Genomic DNA, 24,875 nt, shown 5'->3' on the forward strand with positions numbered 1-24,875 from the left:
TGTCTCCCTCTTTGCATCAGGCCTCTTCCCTGTTTGGTTTACATTTCGAAATCATGAAATGAACGTACCGTTCTGACCTCTAGCCATCTGTTGGCAGCTGAGAGAAATAAGTAGGCAATGTTGTTTGTGTCTGTCAATTCCAGCATACGTTGCTTAAATCTGGTTTCATGCCTACAGAAAACAAAAATATTATAATGTTAGCCACACAATGCGAGAAATAATAAAAAAACAGTCACACTTACTACTGCACTATTTACTCAACAGAATGACAAACTGATGGGATAAAATGACTGGTAAATCACTCCTACTTCAAAATAAAGGCCAGCGGTACTCTCAGTAGAGATGGTGGGGTCCAGTGTTTCCTTCATTTCTCAGACCTTTCCTATGAAAAGCAATCTTTCTGATGACAAAGTATTATTAATGATCATTTCTTAAATTTCCACATAATTATTGTAGCCATAGAAACAAGGTATGACCTATGTTGCAAGGGCCTTACACAAACCAGAATAAGTTGTACAAAAATACAAAATACCCTACTACGTTTTATGGCATTTATTTTACTTTTCCAGATGGCGCAGTTAGAGTTGGGAGGGAGGTGCTTGATGAGAACCAAGGAAGACAGGAAACTATGCATTTGTAGCAAATATATACTTTAAAAATTTTCTTTTTGCCTGATATTTCTGGAAACCAGAAAAGGAAACTGGGGTGACATGAAATAGAAGATGGGGGTCCTTGGAGATGGCTGATGTCCTTAAAAGAATTATGCAAGTAAAATATGATATCTTGTATGTCAAAGTTCTAAACTACTTGTAAGGATGAATTTTTGAAAGGAACCCTTAGTCTATAGCATTAGGTTGGTGCGAAAGTTATTGCAGTTTTTGCAAATGTTTTTAACCTTTTAAACTGCAATCACTTTTGCACCAACCTAATACGTACAGGGTTATACGATACATAGAGTTTAGGGATTTTAATGCCTGACCAAATTAAGGTCATTCTTGGTGAACAACATAATCTGATCAAATATTTTGTAACCTGTGTTATAAAGGAAACTTCTAATAAAAACCTTATCCATTTGAGGACATGAGCTACTCTTATAGTAACTCAGGCTACCTGGTGATAAATCTTTTCTAAATCACAAAAATAGTCTCTTTTCAATTTTTAGCTATTCTCCCTGAATAACAGAAACAATGGAAAGCTTGAGAATATAATCAAAATAACTGTTTGAAGGTTGGAGGAAATGCCAAATCAAAATGTGGTTTCTAACTCTGCAGCCATGGCTGGTCTCACACAGACCTGTCCACGTGTCATGTTTGTAAGGAATAGCCAAATTTCCTCTGGCAGCCCAGCACTGATTCCTGTCTGATAAAAGACGATCCCAAGTCCCCCAAAATGTTCAAATCAATTTATAAAACTTTATACTAAACCATCTCTATGTCAAAGAATGAAGAAGTCTGGGTGGGGTGTTCACTTGGCCCGTGAAACCATCCATACAGGCCAGTATAAAGCAGATACTTGATATCTGTCCAATCGATCTGATCACTCCAATATGCCCAACCAGATAAATCAGATAGCTGAGTCAGACAGTAACATCTGATCTAAAATAATCAAAGGAGTCAGCAATCAGAGCCAAATAATGACCTCACTTTGAGTTATGTTGCCTTGACCTGAATGCATGGCACAGGAGGACCTGTGATCAACGATGACACCCTGGGACAAGTCTGAGAAGTCCTATGAATGTGCCTACACTTGTGATGACCCTTTTAGAGATAAATGCAGTGAATACTTAAAAGGTAGGATGGTTCACAGGGTCATAGGATTTACTGAGATAGTGGATATGAACTATAAAGAGATACATCGACATAAGGGCCATTCTTTCTCTACTTGCAATGTTAGGCAGATTTTCACCCAGTCATTCAGAAACATGTAGCAGGCACCAACTCTAAGTGAGACATTAGAATACTCATATGAACAGTACATAACCTCTGCCCTTGAGAAGCCCACTGTTTGTGAAGGAAGTAAATAAGGTATTAACAAGTAAGGATGGTACAACACAGAAGATGGTTATAACGGCCCTATGTACAAAATGCTACAGAAACATAAAGGAAGGGGATGATTTATACTGACCAGAGGATCTCGATGGCAGGGGATGGGGTGGAGGGAGGTGAGAAAAGAAAAATTAAGCAAGGTTTCACAAGAGGACTTGGAGGACGGTCCGAGTGAGGTTTTAAAGGATGAGCTGAATTTTTTCAGGTGAACAAGGGAGGACAAAGCATTGGAAGTAGGGGAAACGACATGAGCAAAGACACAGAAACGAGAAAACTCAAAATGTTCAGCAGCTCGAGATAGGGTCCTCTCCCTAGAAGAACTGTGGTAGTGGAGAGACTGGAGGTAGCGCCAGTTGGACCAAAGCCAGTAGCTACATTTGAGATGAACATCAAACACTTCATTCTGACAAAGTGTTTTGTCTGGGACTCTTCTTAGGCTTCCTTTAGTTTTAGGATATTGTTTCAGATACACTCTTACAGAGTTTGTAAATGGAGTTGGCAACCATCTGAAACAGCAATGAGAGGGGAGGGGTGGAAATGCAGTGAACATTCTTTCTGTGTGTTTCTATTTGGCAAGAAACCTTCTGTTTTCCTAATGGAAACTTTGACACACTCAGTCTGTATCTTTTTATCCACATCCAGCTCATCTTCTGAGCATTCTTAGACCTTTATTCTGTCAGACGAAAAATAATAGGAAAGGTCACTGAAATCTCAGTCTAATTTAACTGTGATACTTTCATGGTAAACTACTTGAGGGAGTTGACGGCCGCATGTGAGTACACCACGAACTCTGAATGCAGGGGAGGAAAAGCAGCTTAATCAGTAAATACTAACATTCCAAAAGAGCTAAAGACTCTGGGGACTCAGGGTAGCCTGAAAGAAAGGAAGAAGTGGATGGAAAAAAATACGTTTGATTCTCCACTACAAGTACCAAATGTAATGATTCTAGAATTTTATACATGGTTGCAGGATCATCCACACATTTTAAAATTTCCTCTGGTTTAAAAATGCTGATTGTGGTGGTATTTAATATTTACTTTAAAAATGAACCCTAGGAGATCTAAATCTGACTGAGCAGGACTCAGGTACTTTTACATAAAAGTTGGGTTGTCTTTTGTTTCTTTCAATTATAATTCAAGCCTTGAAGGTTAACACCAGAATTTTCCTGATGTAAAATTAGAAATAGTCATGCTAAATTCTGCTCATGTGTTTATTGAAGACAGCAAATGAGAAATCTAAACCTTGACTCTTGGTTAAGTTCCTCTTTCATTCCACACCTTCTGAATTTTCTCCAAGATGCTTTACCTGGTTCTAGTCCTCATTACTGTCAGCAAATAACCTCACCTTGTTCTTCAGGGAGAAAATAGAGGCTGCGATATGTTGAACCCATCAACTTCCTGCTGATCCACCGACCAGCTGGCCTGAATCCACTGCTTCCCCCCACCTACCATGTTATACTGTCCATTTTCTTTGTGGCATTTATCTCGGGTGGAAATGAAGGGCCATGTCTTTGCAGTCTTTATACAGACACAGCAAGAGGAGTGCCTTGCATAAGTTCAATACTTAACTAGACTCGCTTGAAAAGACTTGTTTGGTGAAAAACGTAATCTTTAATGTGGTATACTTATGCTGGCGACTATTAAATATAAATTTTGTCTTAATATCTACATTCAATATCAATCAATAGTTTAGTCACATCTAATAAAAGACATTGCACACTCTGATGGGAAAACATACCACTGCAGAATACATGAATGCTTCATGATGAAACCTATCTAGATTGGTATAAAAATTCTGGGATACGTGTTGTGGATGGTTCTATCTTTATATTATATTTTTTGACTCAATTATGTATACAATAATATACATATTTCTTAGGTTATAAAAATCCCTGATTAAAATCAATACACATTTGCATTTGGGGTTAAAGAAAGATATAATACTTTAATTAAGATGTGAATTTTCTAGATTAAATGAAATATTCAGTGAGGCAAACTTCTTTTCTGATTTACTTAAACAGGGATAACAGGACCAGGTAATTTTTTGAGTGTTAAAAAAATTCTTTGAGTGTTAAAAAAAAATTTTGAGTATTAAAATTTTTTGATCAAAAGCTTGGGATATTATTCTGTTTACCAACATTAAAAAAAATGATTAAGTCCTAAAATAACTTTGGCATAATAATATTTTTTTATTATTAATACATTTTTTAACTTGTTTTTTTGGGTGCCTCTTTGCTAGTCACTGTGATTAATGCATTATATACATTATAGCAATTAGTTCAATGACCCTAAAAACCAAAATCGATTTTGCCATTTCGAAGGTGAGGAAAATGAGCCTAGGGAATTTAAAAGTCTGGTCTAAATCACACAGCTAGTATCTTTCCAATGTGGTGCTTCATTCTTTCTTTATTCTTGTTAAAATGTCAGGTGATTAAACTCTAACACTGCTCATTTATTGCCTAATTTTCTTACTTCTAATTTAGAATACTGCCACAGACACAGTGTGTATCCAAAAAAATGGTAGCGATTATGATTATTTGTAGATAAATATTTGTTGATAATATAATTGCCTAATCGACAAAATGAAAACATGTTTACTCACCTAAATGCCCGAATGGTGGTGAGTCCTTCAGCTGTTTCTGAGAAGTGGCAAAGCAGAGGGAGCTGGGTACTATCGTCAAGCTCCTGGAGGTCCCTAGAACACAGAGAAGTGCAAAAATAAACTTCAGATGCCTTCAGGCTCAAAGACCACCATGTTCGTTCTAAATTAAGGTTATTATTTGTCATTGTAACTATATTCCTCTCGCACCCAATTAACAAAAACTTCAACAACTTACAGTCTAAAGAGGAATAGAAAGATGGCACATAATGAATATAGGTCCAGGCTGAATATAACGTGTTGTACAAAAATACCAGCTTTGTATAACAGCTAAAGTAAACTGTTATGACGACACAAAAAAATGGGCAATAATTCATGTGTAGGAGATGGGTAATATACTCGTATATATTTTTTGAGCATGTGGAATTTAGGCCAAACCTTAAACATAAGGCAGGCTTCAACCAAACAGACAAGAAGTAGTGCATTCCAGCTAAGGGAACAACAAGAGCAAGCACAGGAGACCAAAGAATCTGGCAAGTTCCATCTAGCTGGTTCCCAGAATCCTTCAGGGGTGTTGTAGGGGAAAAAGCTACATAAAGGAGAGGTGGGACTCAGTGGTAGAGGATCCTGGGTTAGCAGGGAAAAAATCACTGAAGACTAGAAATAAAATGATCAGAGCTGTGCTTAAGCAACATTGCTTGTGAGACAGTGTAAAGGATGAAAGAATGAAAGAGTGGGTTAGGATAGTCTATGTAAGAGACATTTTTAAAGTTCTGAATTAGTGTGATGCTGGTGAGATTTAAAATAAGGGGAGGACTATAAGACAGTTTACTAGAAATAGCCTTCTAAACTGCTACAGTAAAATAGTTGTGAAGGTGAATAAGAGAGAAGAGTCAAATATGGCTTGCAGACTTGGAAAATGACAGGGCTATTACCAGGGTGGGGGACCAGAATAAAGGTATTTGGAGAAAAAGACAGTAAGTTTGGCTTTGGCCATAATGAGATTGTATCCTTGACTTCATGGAACTTCTATTCACAGGTCCTCCAAGGAATATATACCAGGGGTGCCAAAAAAATGTATACACATTTTAAGAGATGTTATCTATGTATTACTTTTCGAAGTTGAATTGAAGTATGTAGCAATGTGTAGTATGACGTTCGCTCAAAAGATGGCCTGAATCAAATGAATGCTAGCGTCATTCATTTCATTACAATTTTAATACAGTTTTTTTTCCTTTCTTAAAAATGTTTAATGAATGTTTGGTGGACCAATGCCTGAATCTCTCCCTTTTCATAAAGATGCATACTCCTGACAACTTTTCTTAAAACCACATAGGCTAGCATTTCTAGAAGATCAGCTTAAAGTTATACCACGGTTTTCAAAACACTACTTTTTTTTCTTTTTTTTTTTTTATCTTTTCAGGCTTATTTTCTGCCTTTCTGTAGGTCTTTGAGGTGGAGGGAATTAGAGTAGCGACACTGACATTCGCTTCAAATGAACTGATTCCACGGTTCCATATAATCTTCAACAATCAATTTAGGCCATTCTGGGCTGCCTGTGTAGTCTCACAAACAAATGCAAAGTCTTTTTTGAATTTTTAAAATGGATTTGGTCATTTCAGGAACTGCAGATGAGGGGAAGGGATGAGAGAGTGGAGGAGAATGAATATGAAGGAATGTGACTAGTCTGCTATTTTTAAACAAAACTAAGTGGCTATTTGTAACTTTGACACAAGCAACAGGTGGTCACTACATTGAGGTTTGTAGTGAAGGAGAAAAATTAGGGAGGAGATACCTTTGTTTATAGAACTGTATTTTGGGAAACCAAAAAGGTGAGGGTACAGCTTGATCTTGTATTCTTGTAAGTAGGAAAACACTTACGTACAAGAGCTAACTACACATTAGATCTTTGATTTCAAATATTCAAAATATCGTGGCATTTCCTGTAGCATTTCACCCTGTTTGAATGTTCTTTGGTGTTTATAAAATAGTCAGTTAATTTGCCTGAGCTTTCCAAAATGGCTGAGTCCTTCAGAGCCTCAACATTTAGAAGAGTTTTTTTTTTTATTTGTGAGATTTCAAATAAGACTGGCTTATAATCTATTATCAATGTTAATTCTTCAAAAATGGTCATACACTTCTGTATTTTAGTTGCTTATTACCAGTGTTAACAGGTTAACCTAACTTACAATGAACAGAATTCATAATTCAAAATAATGTACTAGGACCATTTGCCTACCCTTTGCACTCAATTTGTATTGCTAAAAGGCAAAAATAGGCCCAAATAAGTATGTGATTGAATGAAATAAGACATGACTGTTTAATTTAGTGGTGAGAAGGCAAGGGTAGATTTGGAAACAGCCAGCAGAAATGAAGTAATTAAACTTTTTTGTCCCTCTAGCAAGCATCATCAACAATAACACCAGAAAAATTGAAAGAATGAATGTGATAGCTACTCTCTCCCTTTTGGTCCAAGTTTGGTATAAGAAAAGGGGATGAGGCTGGGGATGAAAAAGCACTCAAGATTTAATCTAGATCCCTAACATTTGAAGGACCCTACCTAATTCATAGCCGTGAGGGAGAAACAACTATACTTTTTAAATTAAGAAATGTTGTATGATATATTCAGAGGCTCCCAACTATAATCTTGCTTTTTCTTGTTACCTTCCCTGAGTTTTCTTCATCTTCCCTGCACTCACGTCCTATTAAATATTTTTAGTTTATTGAATAAACTCAATATCTGCCTTCCTATTCCAGCACTTAATTCACATGTGAGAGTTACTTTATATATGTTTTATCTTTCCAAGAGTCTGTTTCTTGACAACAGGTTTTTATCATGTTGATGTCATGCTGATTTCTTTATCTGCCACATGGCATACCAAATTATTTGCAACACAGAAAATGCTTATTAGTGATTGTTGAAATAATGTGATTATTGTAATGATTTAACATTTACTGAACAATTTATAGCAGGGCTTCAAAGTTAAACTGGAAATTTCAAAATGACTGGCTTCATTTAAATGTTCAACATCTCAGCAAATGACAAATACTATATTAATAGAAGAATTTAAAATTCATGGCTATCTTTTAGTGATTTGGCTGGATACTCAATTGCATGTTTAATGTTCCAATCTGAAAGTTTCCAATCTCTTAAAGTTACAACACTCCCTTCAGACAGTCAAGATTATCTGCTTTTATAGTCACCATTCTGATTTATCTTTTTAACCTTTTTTTACTTCTAGTGTGCTTTTTTCTTTTTTGAGGATATATTTTAAGCATTTAAAAATATTTTGCCTTGTTTTCTTCCACATGTTGAATATAATGATATTAAATAACTTATCCTTTGGGACTGTATTTAATTTCGTATATTTTCTGTCAATGCCATGTTCAGAGCAAGGACCATGGAATGAAAACTTTGGCACAGTCTGTGGACTCACAACTCAATAGGTCAATCCATGTGTTAATATATGTCCAGGGAGGGCTATGCAAGGCTCGGACAACCAATTACAGGAACATTTATAATAGATCTCCAAATGAAACATAATATCAGGATAGGTTTCATCACGTTAAAAATAGGTTGCATTTCCAAATTCCATACCTTATCTTGAAAAACACTACAGCAAATCTGGATCACAGTAAATCAAGTGTATAGGCTTTTAAAGATAAATAGAACAATGTCTTACTTACTTAGAGGCCACTCGGAAGTACTTCTGGATAAAATAAAAGGCAACCCCAAGAGGCACAAGAGCGACCAGGAACACAGGGGTGGCATAAGAAATCATGCCGATGGCAGACAGGCAGAGCAGTGTTGAGCGAGTGAGAGATTCCAAAGTCGGAGGGATGTGCTATCAAGAAGGTAGTTTGAAAGGAAAGTGTTTTAACTCGAATAAAACATTGGTTACGATGCAACAAAATACTCTTTTTATATTAATGTTAAGTTATATAGTTACACAAGTCATCTCTAAACCTTTTTATTGTAAGCAATTCTTCAGTCCTTCCACTTCATTCACTTCCTGTAGGTTAGTATATTTATCCAACTGTCTACTGATCTACTTATCATCAGTTATCTACCTACCTATTTATCTTAAGGATTTTATATAAATGGCACTATGCTATAAATCTTATTTGTCCATGTGCTTGTTTTATTTTACTGAACAAGACAGATTATAAATCTTCCTATGCCACTATATACAAATCCTTTTCTTTTTAATGGCTGCACAGTATCAAACATATTTAGCTATTCCTCTACTGTAAGACATTTATATTAATTTTCTGTAATTGCTTGCTCAGATCTTTCGCATGTTTTGATTGGATTATTTATCTTCCTTATTGATTTTTAGTTTCTCTTTATATATTATGGATGTTTATCCTCTTTCTTTACATATGTTGCTAGTTTTTCTCCCAGCTAACCTATTATATTTTAAATTTGTCATTGATGCCTTTACACAAATGGAAGTTTAAAATTTTATGCAGTCATTTCTGTTGGTGTTTTCCATGACCGTTTCTGAGTTTTGTGTTTTACTTAAAAAAAACTTTCTAACCACAAAATTCCAAAACTAATCTCCTATAATTTACTTTATAGTTTTATGTTTTTATATGGCCATCTTTATTCCATATATATTTGCTTTGTATTTTATAGATAGCTAGTTAACCCACCATCCTTTATTGAAAAAAATAATCCTTTTCTTACTGATTCAAGGTACCACATTTATCCTATATTAAATCTCTATATATGCTGGTGTTTTTTAATTCTCCAGTTTGTTCTTTTCATCTACTAGTTTTCTATAATCACCAGAGTGTTTCAATTTTATAGTATTTTGTAGGTGTCTGATAGGGAAATTCTCTCTGTATATACAGGATTTTTATGATTTCCAGGATTGTTGCATCTCTTAACATTAGATTTATTTCTACTTTTACAGTTTTTGTTGTTACAAGCGGAATTTATTTTTCACTTAATTTTTTAATTGCTGTACAGAAAGTTATTACTTTTATATCATATGTCTTATGCAGAACTATTGACTTCACTGAATTAATTGATTTTTTTATTGTACTAATTGTTTTGAAATCTCTAGGTGGAATCGTATCATCTTCCAAATAAGGACTGTTTGTCTCTCCTTTTTCAATATGTATTCCTTTTGAAGTGTTTTAGATGCATCAATGCCATAAAAACATCAATACTTTTCGGCATACGTTTTAGTCAGCTGCATGCATCAAGCACTCTTTTTCTAAATTGAGGGTAATTTAGGTGGTCCTAAGGCCACTCTAGAAAATCAGAAAAGGCAAGACTGGATTCAGTGGATTCCTTTCTCTCTCATCCTAAGGGGTCTGTTCTCAGAGTGATTCAATTTCAGAGCCTGAGGTCTTTAATTTCAGGACAAACTTCTAGAGGCCTAAGGATCTAAGACTAAAATGGGCATCCTTTGAATATTCCTAAAATATCACACCATCTAGTTTTTCTCATTCAAGAGCCAATTGAATAAAAGTAAAGCACATTTAAGCTTGGCATTCCGTCCTTTACTCTGGGAGACACTCTGGATAAATGTTAAACTTTTAAAAACTTTACTGTGAATAAAGGTACAACACTGAACAAAATCATTCCTTTCTCTTAAAAAAATTTAAACGTCAGTTTATTCTTTGCTATTGTTCTTTATTCATGTTAAGTCTCTAAGCATTCACTTCTACATGCATAAATTATTTTGAATTATTTCCTTAAAGATTTTATTCTAGAAATCATTTAGGCATATAATATTATTAAGAATGCAAATAGGCTTTCATTTAAGTTTTAGAAATCCTCTATTGTTAACAGGAATCATGGTTTACCTCAAAACATTATTTAGCTTAACTAGGAAATTTATTTTTGAACTTGGAAGTAACTTAGGCACTTACCTGATCAATGATATTTGTATCAGCTGAAAAGCGGTTGAGAATCAGTCCCAGGGGTGTGGTATCAAAGAATCTAGGCAATAAACAGATTGGAATGTATGATAACACTAAACTATCTGTAACCTGAGCAGTATTAATGGACATCTGGGAGTCATGAAAACAAGAAGGTCCCTATTCATTTGCTCAAGGACTTAATAAATTCTTTAAAATTTCACATTTCGCTTCAATTTAAAAGTGTATGTTTTTATGATTTTGTGTGTGGGAGTAAGAGATAACTTTTTTGTTTTTGTTTTTTACCTTATTGGTCCAAGAATTATCTTATTGAGGAGGTTGTGGTGAAGATTTTTTGCAGCTGTGAGACCCATCCATTCTACAGTGAGGGATGTAACAAGGCAGAGGAAAATACCTGCTCCACAAAGTATGCTAAATCCAGCCACATAGTAGGTCTAAAAAGCAACCAACACAAAAGCACAGATGAAATAATCATTTGAGTTTTTTCTTACTAGAACGTGAAATATCAAAGTCAGACAATATTGTCAACTTCAATATCTGGCATCGCTTACAGTTGAAGGAGTACAGGTTTTGGAGACTTGGAGAAGAAACCCTACCATAATCCTAAGGCCAAGTCCCCATTTACCTCCTTCACTTGCTTTCAAGGTTTGCATAGGGACAGATGAAGCTCAGAGTCTGTTTTCAGGTTTGAAATATTCTTGGCTTTCTATATTGTAGAGTTCATTCTTTTTATCCATAATCTCAGAATGAATAGCTAATTCACTGGTATAGGTAGTTAAACATCAAAGACCTTCACTACAACAACAACAGTCCCCGTGTGTATGTTATACACACACATACACATACACACACATGCGTGTGCGCGCATGTGTACGTCATGTGTGTATAAGTCCCTTGAATCCAAATCCAAATATTACCTTTAAATGTTTCTATGATAAACTTTAAAAAATTAAAGTGATAATGATAGATTCCATTCTGAAAGTTTATTCTGTTTCAGGTCCTATTCTAATTAGATTACTGAATCACTACAAAAGTCCTGTAACATTTGGGCTATTAGTATGTCACTAGATAAAAGGGTATCACTGTTAATCTGAACATTTCCTGGATGATTTAAAAACAGAACTCACCATACCTGATCAGCTTTCCCAGTACTGTTTATACTGTACTCCGATGTCCATGTGGCCAGCCAGTAATCTATAGCTACGATGACTGAATGCTTCAAAAGCTTTGAGAAAATCATCAGGAAGAGCAAAAAGAACCCTCCAGAAGTGAGGTACCGCCAACAGGTTTTCCACGGCATTTTAGTTCTCAGCCTCATTACAGTGGACATATTGTCATCGTCATCTTCCTCCTCTTCTTCCTCTGCATACAAAACACTTGTTTAAGCTTCAGATGGGCAACAGGTAGATAGAATTTGTATTATCCCACAAAAAAGCATACAAAAATCTCCCTCAAATTTATAGAAATACAAGTATGAGTCTTAGAAAATTTGAATGCCCTCAGCAGAGAAAACTTCGTTTTTAAAAAAATAGATGAAAATGAATAAGTGAATGAATGAATGAGTTAGTGAAAAAATAATCATAAAATCTATGTCTGGATGCTATAATTTGCTGATTTATTACACATCAAATTGACTGGAATCATAGACTAGAAGTTCACTAGGTTACTGAAGGAATTGTGTTGCCAGTAAAACCACATGCCTGGCCTAAAAATATTTACATGTAATTCTTTGAACTCTAAATTTCTGAATTTGTAAAACTGCACCAGGAAGAAAGAGGCTCTGAAATTTTTCCATAGCCTAAGTTGGCATGATCCATGCTCTCTATGGCCCATTTTTAATGTGGTCGTGGCAGAGCATGGGCAAGGAGAAAACTTCCAGAGAGCAAAGCCAGGAGCCACAGAAAACAGTGGGCAGGGAGCTCAGCTCAGACGTTTAAACCATCTGGAAACACCAAGACGTCTGTCCTAATAACATACTCCATTACGAGGACAGGAAATTTTGGCTTTTCCTGACCAGCAAAACTTGCTAATTTGGATAGCCCAGTGACTGTTGTGTGTTTCCCATTCTTTCCTTTTCCAAAGGCACTTTTCATCTCAGTTACCCCGTATACACACCACTACTGCACAGTTAGTAGGTGTGAGCAGAAAGGACAGACAACTTGTCTTTGGTTTATAGGTTATCGAACCACAGAGATCTAAATATGGATATGATGGATAGACTAAGCACAACCAAGGATCCTAATATTTGAGCTGGATACAGTAAATGAACAGGTCACACACATATAACCTCTCTTTTGGAAAGAATGGGTTCAAAGAGGTGGACACTGGCAGACTACTAGCTGTCTCCCCAATACCACTTTCTGTTTCCATATTAATTGAAAACTTCCTTGTGCTCAGCTAAAGACAACATTTTGCCCTTTCCCAGGACCTAATCTATCCATGTGATGAACTGAACTGGCTAATGGGAAGCAGTAGAAACAATATGTACAACTACGTTTTATTCTTCTGTTCCTGGTGGCTTGAACAGACATACTGATAGGACCAGGCACAGTAACCTAATAGATCATATGTACCGTACTGGGCAATTGCATATACACTATTTCATATTCCTCTGTAAGGAAAATATTTTTATCTTATTTTATACCTGAGAAAATGGATTAACACAGCAAGCCTAGGGCAGAGTCAACATCTCAAGGGGTATGCTCACCACTGGAGCACTGGAGAGAATAGTTGGGCACGACTCCACTTCAGTGTGCATTAGAAATAATTGGTTTAGAATTCTAGAGGCGGATGTCACCAAACATTCTTTAAAGACATTTTTAAATGTAACAAATTGAAGTGCAAAATCCATTCATTCATTCACTCCGTATTTGTTGAAACACTGAATAGCTATAATCTAAAACATAAAGGCAGCATGTTTTGGTGTTTTTTTTGTCTTGAAATAATTTTCTGTTTCTTAATTGGCTTGTAAAAATGCAGCCTTAGAGCAAAAACCATATAGGAAAAATGAAATGTAGTGTATTTATTCTGTGATTAAATGTGGACTTAAGTGTGATTTATCTCACAAACTTATTGACTATTAATGCCAAGGCAATGTTATTATTTCATCTCATTCCTCAAATTTCCAGTGAATCTTTTTTTCCCTCTATATGTTTTTCTCCCTCTTATCCCCCAGGAAAAGCCATAACATAACAAATGCCTTTCTAATTATCTTATTTTTCATTGCTATATTGTCATGAAACCCCATTGATTCAAGTATATTTCAAAACAGTATTATCTCCGATTCCCCATCTATTGTTTATTCCTGAAGGACTGACACTTATTAATAACTTGATTTGGTCATTATAATAGACCTTTCCAGTTTATCTGAACAAGGGTCCAGATTCATTTACAACCTACTGCTTTTTCCTTTCCACTCTCTCACACATTGTACAAATATACTAAGACACACTATGGGAAAATCCTCAGATGCCTATTGATTGATTAGATACAGCTTTCCTTCACTCCTATTCCTTTCATTTTCAGTAGTATGTATTCGATTTAGATCTTTTCACCCCTGCAAAGTGGCTTGTTATTCCTCAGTGGCACATTTATGCATCAATTGCCAAGGTAAAGCCCTCACGTCCTATTACCCATTTGACTGTTTCAGATAGATATAAGAAAAAGATCTACCTTCATCTTCATCTTCCATTTGGGCTTTGGCCTCTCTTGAATACATGGCTCTTCGGAGAGTTTTCCTCTCTAAAGTTGTTTGGTCAGCTTCCATATCCTACAGCAAACATTGTGCTATCATTCAAGGAGCTCATTGCCACAGGAAGGTTTTGACTTACCAGTCAGTGACCTACCCACACATACGGATAGTGAGTTACCTTTACCAGTCTGGGCTCTCTGCTCCCTCTAGAGATCCACAACTCCTGTTATAGGAGTGGTTGTGGCACATGCCTGAGGTTTGTAGGAAGTGCTTCAGAGCTAAGAGGTGCAGAGCAGGAAGAAGCCTGAAAGAGTACTAACTATACGATGAAGCTTCGGGGGAGGGGGGAACACAACTCCCCCTGCCATAAAGTGGAGTTCCACCACTGACACTTGTTTCATTTTACATCACTTTCTCCTTGTAATTTCTCCGACTAAAGATTTCTTTATATTAACAAATATATTCCTTTAAAATACATATAGTTCTAAACTTGTTGAAGCACTATAACAGTTATCCACTATTATGCATTATTAAATCAGAATGAGTTTCTTTGGCATCTCACTAAGCTGGCTGCACAAAAGAAAGGGACTTCAACAGAAATCGAAAGAATAGAGGTAATTTTGAGCAAATGGAAAATGAGGGTACTTAGGTGTCTCGTAGTTTAGGAAAAAGACCTAGGAGGGAGATATATGCAGAAAGACAAAGGAAAGGTGCCAAAAACAAACTACAAATTTTTAAGCGTTGCTCCAGACTTGTCCTGTGCTCAAGAAAAGAAAAGCATTTTGTTTTCTCCACTCTGTTTCCAACACCCTTGCACCACCACCACCACCCCACCCCCCACCTCCAAACTGGAGCAGCATTATGTTACATTATACGTTAAATCAGTTTCTGCGGGACATTCTGGAGAACTAACCATATCCTTTTTCTGTGGGGAAATGAATTCTGAGTTCCAAACAACAGACCCACAAGCTTTTGGAATCTATGGTAATTTGAGGCTTTCCTGTATATGCTGGTACAAAAAAAAAAAAAAAATTGCAGTTTGTTACACCAATGAACCAATAAACCTTTGAAGTGATCAGTCTCTAGACAGTGATTTTGGTTTGGGTTTTATTTATTTATTTAGGCTCATATTACATGTGTGATTCAGGAGACTTTGTATTCTAGAAGGCTCTATTGCTTCCAGATTTTGGGTTAAACACGAGTAAAAGTGAAAGTGTCTCCAAAATAGTATTTTTTTTTCAGAAACAACTTCACATCAGCTTTTAATTTTGCCTAATGATATGAAAACATTTGTACATGAGATTTAGTAAACACACAATTAAAGAGCACCCGAACCTTTGGGAATAGTATAATGAAATAACATGAACCTGCACATTGAAAAATAGAAGATGTGGGTCTTGCTCAACCTCCATGCTGTGTGAGCAAAAGATGCAACAGCTCGTAGACATTTAAAAACAAAATCCTTAAAATAATTTTTCTTATAAGTAAATACTCATATTAGGCTCACCTCAGGTTAAATATTTTAAATCGTGTTGACATTTGGATTAAGTAAATATGGATTGAGTTTCATTTATCCAATAAATATTTACTGAATGCCTGTTATGGGTCAGATCAAGTTGAGGACTTGGGGCTGGGGAAGGAAATATCAAATGATGCGAGTTTGTTTTGCTTAATAACATGACGATAATGGTTGATGCCATCCAAGGTACAATTTTTAATAATGTTTAAATCAGCTGAAAGGTTATCTCTTTCTCCATCTTAGAGTTTTCATTACTATCATTTTAACAGATTCCTTTCTGTTTACCCCTTAACCCTTCATCTAACAGTTCTGTCTAAAGCTCTGTGACAGAATGTTTTGTGGGTCCGTTAGTTTCCTTCACCTTCTTTCTCGGCTTGCTTGATCTGTTCCAGCTCTGGACAGCCTTGCTCAGTCTTGGCACTATTGCCACTTTGGGCCAGATAAGTTGTTCGGGCTGTCCTATGCACTGTAGGATGTTTATAACAGCATCCCTGTCTCCAACTCATTAGAAGCCAGTACCACCTACCCCCTAGTCAAGACATTCAAAAATGTCTCTAGATCTTGCCAAGTGTCCCCTAGATGGCAAAATTGACCTAAGTTGAGAACCAGTGCTCTAGGCAAACACCTGATCCTGCCACATAAATTAAAAAAGAAGTTGTTGCTACAAACACTTCCCCAAGGTGTTCTAGTGGTCTCCTCCCCACAGTGTGACTCTCCTTGGTTTCAGATGAATTCAGATGCTCGTCCTCCCCTAGGTGGCAGTACCCTCCCTTCACCCCCAGGTGCGGAGTCTGGGCAGCTTTATGGTTCATTCTGGATTCTACTGGCCACTGTTCCACCTCACAACTGGATTTACCCTGTCCACACTCCTCAGCTGATTTAGAACCCTGTAATGTATCGTTAATTATAGAGCTATGTTACCTCTAGTGATCTAAATACAACTTAATGGACTTTCTTCCTGGCTTGCTTAATAGTGATACTTAGTAGCATTAGTATAAAAGCAAGCCAACAGCTCTTGCTCTCTCTCTCCCTCTCTCTCTATCTCTCTCTCTCTCTCTCTCTCTGATTTCTGGGATTTTGTGAGAATTAAATGAGATTGTGTAAAAAATGCTTTGTGGGTCTTAAAAGTAAACAAATGTAAAATTTTATTATATTTCTTTCTGATCACCTTCTTTCATCCTTAACTCCATCCCATACATGTTTTACAACTTCACCCACAGATGTTCCTTTTTTCAAAATTATCTTGGATTTTGTTTTGCCCATGAGCCTCCTCCATTTGTAGGTGTTGAATTAAAATATTTTCACAGTACAGATAAGAAAAAATAAGATATAGAACGGAAAAATAAGACTAAGGATACACCTTGCTTCAGCAAGTAGTCTGTTTAAGTTTTAAGCATATATATAATTGCAATATAGTTCAAATTCAAATTCAAATCTTCTAAAAATCTGACAATACTTCATCCAAAAGACATCACTGAAACTTTATAGTTTCAAAGTAGACTATTTGTTAAGGATGTATAAACATACAATTACTTTGGATTTTAAATAAGGACCATTATCAAATATTAAATTTAAATATTTCTTTACAATTTTGTTTTATAATTATATAGTATATTTCTGACTCTTCTTAACTGGACTCTGAACTCCTCTAAACAATGAGCAATTACCTTTTCTAATTCTTGATCTTGTCGATTCATAAGTGTTTTCCAGTGTTCGTAGAGCTCAACATCTTTGGTTTGAATGTCCTTCAAAGTCCCTTCTCTTAGTACACTTCCATCTTTCATGGCTATGATCTAAGGAAAGCACATATTAGCAGAATTGTGACAAACACTCTTATTTGGCCAAATGAATTACCTTTCACTCATAAAGCATTTCTTAGTGTTATTTATTTATATGGCTATAATATAAAAATTAATAAAACTTCTTCTAAACTCTCACCCAGTCAGCATGCGTTAGATACTGTAATTTGTGAGTCACAAGCACGAGTGTCCTCTTGTCATCTTGGAGAAATTTCAAAATCCCTTCCTGCATTAAGTGATCACTCAAGTGAATGTCCAGGGCAGAGAATGGATCATCCTACAACCAATAAAATGGAGAGAAGGTGAAAATTTTCTATACTCTTTATGTAACTTAATTCCTCTAGAAAGTAGGAATATAAATAACAAAGGAAAAATTATCCCTCAAATCCAATTTATAAAAAAACAGATTTCATATAACTTTAAATTATCAGAAAAATTAAATTAAAATGATGTTTTTATTTTCTCTTTCACCTTAAAATTTTTAAAAAGTAAATAATATTCAAAGTGGTCTTATCTCTAGAATATTCAAGTTCAAAAACCAACACTTCTTGACAACCTTTAACAATAAACTAAAATAAAGAATGAAATAATAATTGGAGTGGTTGAATTTTAGATACAGAAAACAGGCATAGACTCTGGCCTGAGATGGCAACATAGGAGGCTCCTGAATTTCCTACCACTGATGGAGCTTTTTTAAGACACGCACTCTAGACTCTGACCTTACAGATTATGATTCAATAGGTCTAGGGTGGCACTGAGATTTATATAGTTTTAGGAAGCTTCACAGACAAATCTTATCCACAGTCTGAATTCCTCACCAATGGAATGGAGTACTAGGCTTACCTACCCCTATGTTCCCTATGTCCACCGGGAGTGTATTTTCCAGAACTACTTTTTTTGCCAGCAAATATAAATGAAAAGACCTAAAATCTTGTCCAGCACCATCCGCACTCCCACATTAATGATCCTCAGGGTTAAGAAACTCATATAACAACCATGTGGGCATCTCAGTCTCTTGGACATCAATCTGTACCCCCCAACTCTCAACCTTACATGTTGATCGGATACTGTAAGGATTTGTTTCCTCTATATTCTCTATCATTTCACAAGTTAAGCCAGCTTTCCTTGAGTCACTTGACTTGTCTCTTTAGAGATTCATTGGTCCAGAAGGAAAAATGAAGTAGAAATAAAAGTAAAGGACATATTCTTACCAAGAAGACAATGTTGGTATTTTGATAGAGAGCTCGTGCCACACAGATTCTTTGTCTCTGACCCCCACTCAGGTTAATGCCCTAGAGAAGAAATATCCATAAATATTCACCTTTTCCATTAGTAAATGATCTCTGGGTAAAAAAAATTACCTTTAAATACAAACTTCTCTAAAAAATCTTTAAAATAATGGTAATTTACTAATTAAACTGTGGTAACATTGATAAGATAAAATGAAAACTATCGATTGGTCAATACTTGAATTATATGAAGGAATTTTTGACTGATAATATTAATCCTTCTTTCACTCTGATAGAGAACTCTGTTGTACAAAAGCATTTATAATCAAAACACTTGGTGAGTGCTGAAGACTGAAAGCAATTCCAAATTTCTTCTTGTTTTGTGAATTGTGTCTGTGGTGTACTTATCGCGTACCTCTTAAATTTGCTATTACAAGTTTTGTTCAATAGAACTATGCAGCAATATGCTTTTATAATCAAGTGTGAATTATATTTTTAAAACTAGTACAGTAAGTCCTCATTTAACGTCACCGTCATCATTCTTGGAACTGCAGTGAAACAACATATTACGAAATCAATTTTATCACAGGATACTTGATACAAACAAAAGTTAAGTTCCTATGGTATCTCAACATTATAACAAAATGACATTGAATGAAACAACATTATTCCAGAACCTGTTGTATTTATTGAGCACTTAGCATGTGTCAGACTTGTGTGAATGGTTTTACATTCCTCATTTCTTTCATCCTCATAGCAATTCTAACATGTAGGTACTGTTATACTCATTTTACACATGTAGAAACTGAGATTCTGAGAAGTTCATGCTCTTGAACACTATATACTCGTATACTATGCAGCAATAAAGAATAGTCATTAAGAATGCAGACTAGAGAATCAGACTAACTCCAGCTGTACCACAAACTGTGATTGGACAAATCCCTTAACCTCTCTCAGCCTTCATTTTCTCACCTTCAACATACAGATAACCATAAACCCATATGTCAGATTTCTTGTGAAATGTAGATAATACATATAAAACCTTTTGCCCAATACTTGACACATATAAGGGATTAAATTTTTGGCAACATTGTTGTAAAGGTTACAGACAGGTATAAATATTTTTCAGCTGGGCACAATGGTAGAACACCAATGAAAACCATGTTTACACAAAGAAAACAAGAACACTTGAACAAGAATAAATCGATGTTGACAAGAGTGGAAGAAATTGTCGGAGGCAATCTCAGTTTCCAAATAAATTCAAAGTAAACTCTAAGCAAGCAAAAATATATTTGATCAAAGGCAGTGACTACTTTATTTTCCTTGAGAACTCTCGAGTGGCCAGCACAATGTTAAGTATATGGTGATTACTCAACAAACACTTAAGGGAGAGTGGCATCAAAGAGCTCCTCTGTTCCTGTTTCTGGAACTTGTCATTAGGACAACACACACATCCTAAACTCTCAGATTTTATTATGCTTCATTAAAGGGTAAAGACAACCAGGAGACTTTTCTAGATTGTTGTTCATCATTTAGTTAAACTAGCCATAGCTCACCCTCTCTCCAATTTCAGTTTGGTCTCCAAATGGTAGTAAGTCAATATCTGGCTGAAGAGAACAGGCATCTGTGACAGCTTTATACCTTTAGGAGAAATGATTTTCAGTTTTTAGAACACTATTAATATCCTGCTCATACACTACATCCCAGGTACAATATCTTGGAAGCTGAAGTACAACATTTATTGAGCAATTGTATATATTAGCCTCTACATTAGGTTTGTGGATACAGAGAAAAATAGGTACGGGTTCCTACTCTTACAAAGCTGGTAAAGGGAGCACAAGACTGATACAGAAATATACAATCAAAATGTTAGGTGCTGTAGCAGAAGTAGGTACAAAGTGCTCCTAGAATGCGTAGGAAAAAGGGACTGACCACTCTGAGAAGTGACTAACATCTTTGCAGAGGAAGCAATGTGTAAACCACATCCGGAAAGATGAGTCATAATTTGCCAGGAAGAAAATGAGGGAAACACAGCTTTAAAAAGCTGCACGAAAGTGGAAGCGTTCATGGTATGTATGAGGGACAATCGGAGGTTCGCCAGGACTAATGTGCAGGTTGTATGCAGGTGGGTGTCTCTGCATACTGTCAGGCATGCTAAGGGGAGAAGTGGAAGATGACGAGGACTGGCAGAACTCAAGCTGATCTAAGGCTGAGACTGGACCTCAGATGGATTGGTAGTATAGGGCAGTATAGAGATTGAAAGTGCTGGGAAAAATATTGATGGTTTCATTTTCTCAATCACCTCGTCTTAAAATATTCAGGGCATTCTTGATTCTTCCCCTTCTTCTCCCTGCTCTTATTCATCCATTATTATGCGAGAGTGATTTTCTGTCAACCACCTCTTCTTTTCCTACAGTCACCCCTCAGAGGTAGGCAACAAAGAGTGCATGCCTGGATAATGATTCCAACAAACTTCTAAATGTCTCCTTGCTCCTAATTCAGATCGATCCAATATATATCTGTCATTATACTGCCCGGTTGAACATCACATTTACCTTATTATTCCTCTGTCTAAAACGTGCTTCCCTTGAATACACACAATTATGTCTAATCAGTGTTTAAGGCCCTCTACTAGTTTGTCTCAGCTTTCCTTTACAATTTAGTTTCCCACGGCCTCCATCCCCAAATCCCTTTCTGTCTGGTTTGTCTGTTCCCAGGCCCAAATGACAACCTGTCATTTAGGTTCTTCCTCCCACACTGTTTCCTGTTCTTATCCCCTTCCTCATGTCTCTCCTCTGACCTAATTCTCCTTAACTTTCAAGACCCAGTGTAGGGTCTTAAGACCTACTCTGATGAAGGTGGTTTAAAGAAAGGGTCACACCTTTGTACATTCATTCCAGTGATATTTACAAGATGGGTGAAAGATGGCATATTCTGGCTGCTCCGAGTCACTAGACCCCTCAGAGCCCAGTTTTCCTCTTCTTTCCAGAGTTAACCATCCTTCTGCTTCTCACTGGGAGTTTTCTTTCTGCTTACCAGTAATCTCAGCACTACCACCACCCACAGCCCTCCCCACCTCACGCACACGCATACACGCAAACTTCATTTTCGGCTCTTTAGTTCTGGTGTACAACTTGTTCTCAGTAAGTGTACAGAATGGGCAACTTCCAATGAGGCTTCCCTTAAAAGAGTTGAATCAAAAGACCTGGAGATGAGCATGGAAGTAGGGCAAGCAGGGAGAGAAAGAATTCCCAATGTAAAGATTCCAGACACCATGGAGCATTCTAAAGGATTAGAAATAGTTGCTCATTTTAGCTCTAAATTTTATACATTCAAAATTACCTCTGCTTGTTGAAAGGACTTCCAAAGGTAATATTTTCTTCTACTGTAGCATTTAATAGCCAAGGCTTTTGAGCTGCATAAGCCACAGAATACCTGCTCCGACTGTAAAATGGCACAGAAAAACAAAACATCAAAATTATGCAAGGGTGCTATGCTGTATGTGTATTTTAGTATAATTAAGTAAAATAAAGTCGATAAAATGTCTCAAACACAGAAATGGAAAACTTCTAAAAGAGAACATTTTAACAACCAGCAATCTTATTAATTAATGGTTAAATATACCACCTAAGTTAAAGAGATTAGAATGCAATCAAAATGTCAAACAATGTGCAAAATTTGACTTTGCTATACTGAAGAAATGTTTTAAGGTAGAAACTATAACTGAAAGTTTATTTTCTAAAATGAGTATAATTTTTAAAATAAAGATGAATAACAATTCACTCTGATAGCCACAGATATTTTACTTTACATAACTATGAATTTTCTATGCAGACCTTAAAAAAAGATGTGAATTGATACTATAATTACAATATGTGTTGTGGCTTAACCAAATCAACATATTTTAAGGTAATAGATAATATATATAAATATTTCAAAACAAAGAATAATATCTTGAGGAGTCCATTTTAACATTGACATAAGTACAAAACTAAAAACTACGTATTGAAATACGTAGTTTTTAGTTTTGTACTTATGTCACTAAAATGATAACCCCTTGTCCTATTTTTATTTAGGCTTGCAAATTCTACCAGGTATCTATATATGAGATTTTAATTTGCAATGATTGGGAAAATGCATGTGAGCTAAAATAAAGATAAAGAAAATGATGGGATTGGGACAGGGAAGGGGTCAGCTTAAAAACCATACTTCCAGTTAGTTCATTGCCTTTAAGTTCTAATTAAAGAATTAAGGTTAAAAGAGAATAAGTTTAAGAAAAAGAATAGTTAGAAATGCTCAGTGATCATCCTGAAACATTATGTCTGGGAGTTTAGAAAACATGATTAATATATAGTATGGTAGTAGTCTCTTATATCACCATATGTGCAGTAAAACAGTGGTTCCCAACTTCTGACATCTGCTTCCCCTTCTCCCAAGTCTTTTAAATATTTTTTTCTTTTTTAAACACTTGAAGCACTTGGCTCTCCATCTCTACCTTATTCACAAATTCCATCACCATTTAACTCATAAACAATATACATATTAATTCTTCCATTTTTATTTTATGAAATCCCAAACCCCGTTTGCTAGATTGAGTTTCAGCCAAAGTTGAGACATATGTGACTCACTGAGAGGAAAACAGTTGACACATGGGCTATATTGCTTGGCAATTTAATTATTTTAGCAGCCTACAAGTGTTGGGAACCGCTGCAGTTGGAAATATACTAGCTCATTTTAATAAATAATTTTATATACATCATTAGCATGAACAAAATGACTAGCAGTAAGAGACTGAGTATCAAGTAAAGTCTGAAGAAGGAAGTTATTCTTATTAAATGCAGATTAAAATAGAAATAATACCTTCTGGTTGCTTCAAAAGAAGGGTCAGATTCATTTACACTGCAAGTATGGCAAACAATGTTCATTAATTATGAAATGTAAATATAAAATGACTGCACATATCAGGTCAGAGATAAAATAAACATTGGACATACTAAATAGCTACACTTCCCAAATGGTTTTAATATTAATTTAAAAGACGAATCAGATGTATTCTTCTTTTATGTCTTCATTGTGTAGGACACAATTACTTAGTAAGATTTCAAAAGATAGCACTGTTTGTTCTCTTCCTTCCTTTTTTTTTTTTTTTGGTTATTAGTTTCAGGTGTTATTTGTTTCAATGTAATAGTTAGACATTTACACCCCTCACAAGTGATAACTCCCAAATCTACTACCCCTCTGACATCATATATAGCTGTTACAATATCATTGACTACATTCCCTATGCTGTACTCCACATCCCATGACATACATATATATATATATATATATATATATATATATATATACACATATATATGTATATATATGTAATTATAGTTGACATTCAATATTATTCATTTTCAGCTTTATTATTTATTGCTGAATAACTTCAGCAATATTATTCAACTGTTTAGCGCAGTGGTTGGGCCTCTACACAGTCTATGAAGTGATCTCCCTGATAAGTCCAGTGCCCATCTTGTTTATTCTCTTGCATACAAAATTTGAGTTCATACAATGACCTGGGTTCTAGCCCGAATTCTGCTCCAATTAGCTGTATAAATCTAGGTCATCTCTCTACAATAGTTTCCTAGTCTGTATAAGGTTTCAATACCTCCAAAGGCCTCCCTACCTTTAAAATTCAAATTTAATTTACTTAAATTCCTAATTAGCTACCCTAAGGTATGAGAGGAAGAAATACTTTTGGGGCTCTAAACTTGAAAGGTTTAGACACAGCCTGGTCCTTAAGGAACTGGTTAGAAAGAGAGACATTCACAATAGATCAAACTGCAACATTTGGGTATAATAAATTACTGATTGATACGATTTTTGTAAAAAGAGGTGTTTGACTAATTAAATTTAGTTATATTTATATATGGGAAAAACCACCTGGAGACCTATTCATTTTATTTTTCTGCACTTTAATAATTCAGTTGAATTGCATCATTTTGAAACGATAGAACTAATTATGGCTGTACATGTCACACAGTATAATTTAATACAGGAAGACCTGCTTCTCAAAACCTACAGTCATCCAAATTGGAAAGCGATAGTGGCAGT

The 24,875-nt window shown here is 35.6% G+C and overlaps 1 protein-coding gene across 7 annotated transcripts in view; it reads right to left on the reverse strand.

Moving 5' to 3' along the window:
- ABCC9 (ATP binding cassette subfamily C member 9) overlaps positions 1-24,875 on the reverse strand; it is a 106,466-nt gene that overhangs the window by 27,364 nt on the left and 54,227 nt on the right. For 5 of the 7 annotated variants that reach the window (XM_033118184.1, XM_033118183.1, XM_033118186.1 and 2 more), the window contains 13 exons: positions 23,637-23,675; positions 22,119-22,220; positions 20,333-20,417; positions 18,759-18,839; positions 17,687-17,824; positions 17,416-17,541; positions 14,211-14,307; positions 11,671-11,900; positions 10,824-10,972; positions 10,530-10,599; positions 8,331-8,488; positions 4,647-4,739; positions 69-171 (listed from right to left, as the gene is read on the reverse strand). In XM_033118184.1, coding sequence (XP_032974075.1) covers positions 69-171; positions 4,647-4,739; positions 8,331-8,488; positions 10,530-10,599; positions 10,824-10,972; positions 11,671-11,900; positions 14,211-14,307; positions 17,416-17,541; positions 17,687-17,824; positions 18,759-18,839; positions 20,333-20,417; positions 22,119-22,220; positions 23,637-23,675 — 1,471 coding nt within the window. The remainder of the gene's footprint in view (positions 1-68; positions 172-4,646; positions 4,740-8,330; positions 8,489-10,529; positions 10,600-10,823; positions 10,973-11,670; positions 11,901-14,210; positions 14,308-17,415; positions 17,542-17,686; positions 17,825-18,758; positions 18,840-20,332; positions 20,418-22,118; positions 22,221-23,636; positions 23,676-24,875) is intronic. The other 2 variants (XM_033118187.1, XM_033118188.1) reach the window with 1 other exon arrangement.

This window comes from Rhinolophus ferrumequinum, chromosome 10 (assembly GCF_004115265.2).
Source record: "Rhinolophus ferrumequinum isolate MPI-CBG mRhiFer1 chromosome 10, mRhiFer1_v1.p, whole genome shotgun sequence".
Taxonomy (NCBI): domain Eukaryota; kingdom Metazoa; phylum Chordata; class Mammalia; order Chiroptera; family Rhinolophidae; genus Rhinolophus; species Rhinolophus ferrumequinum.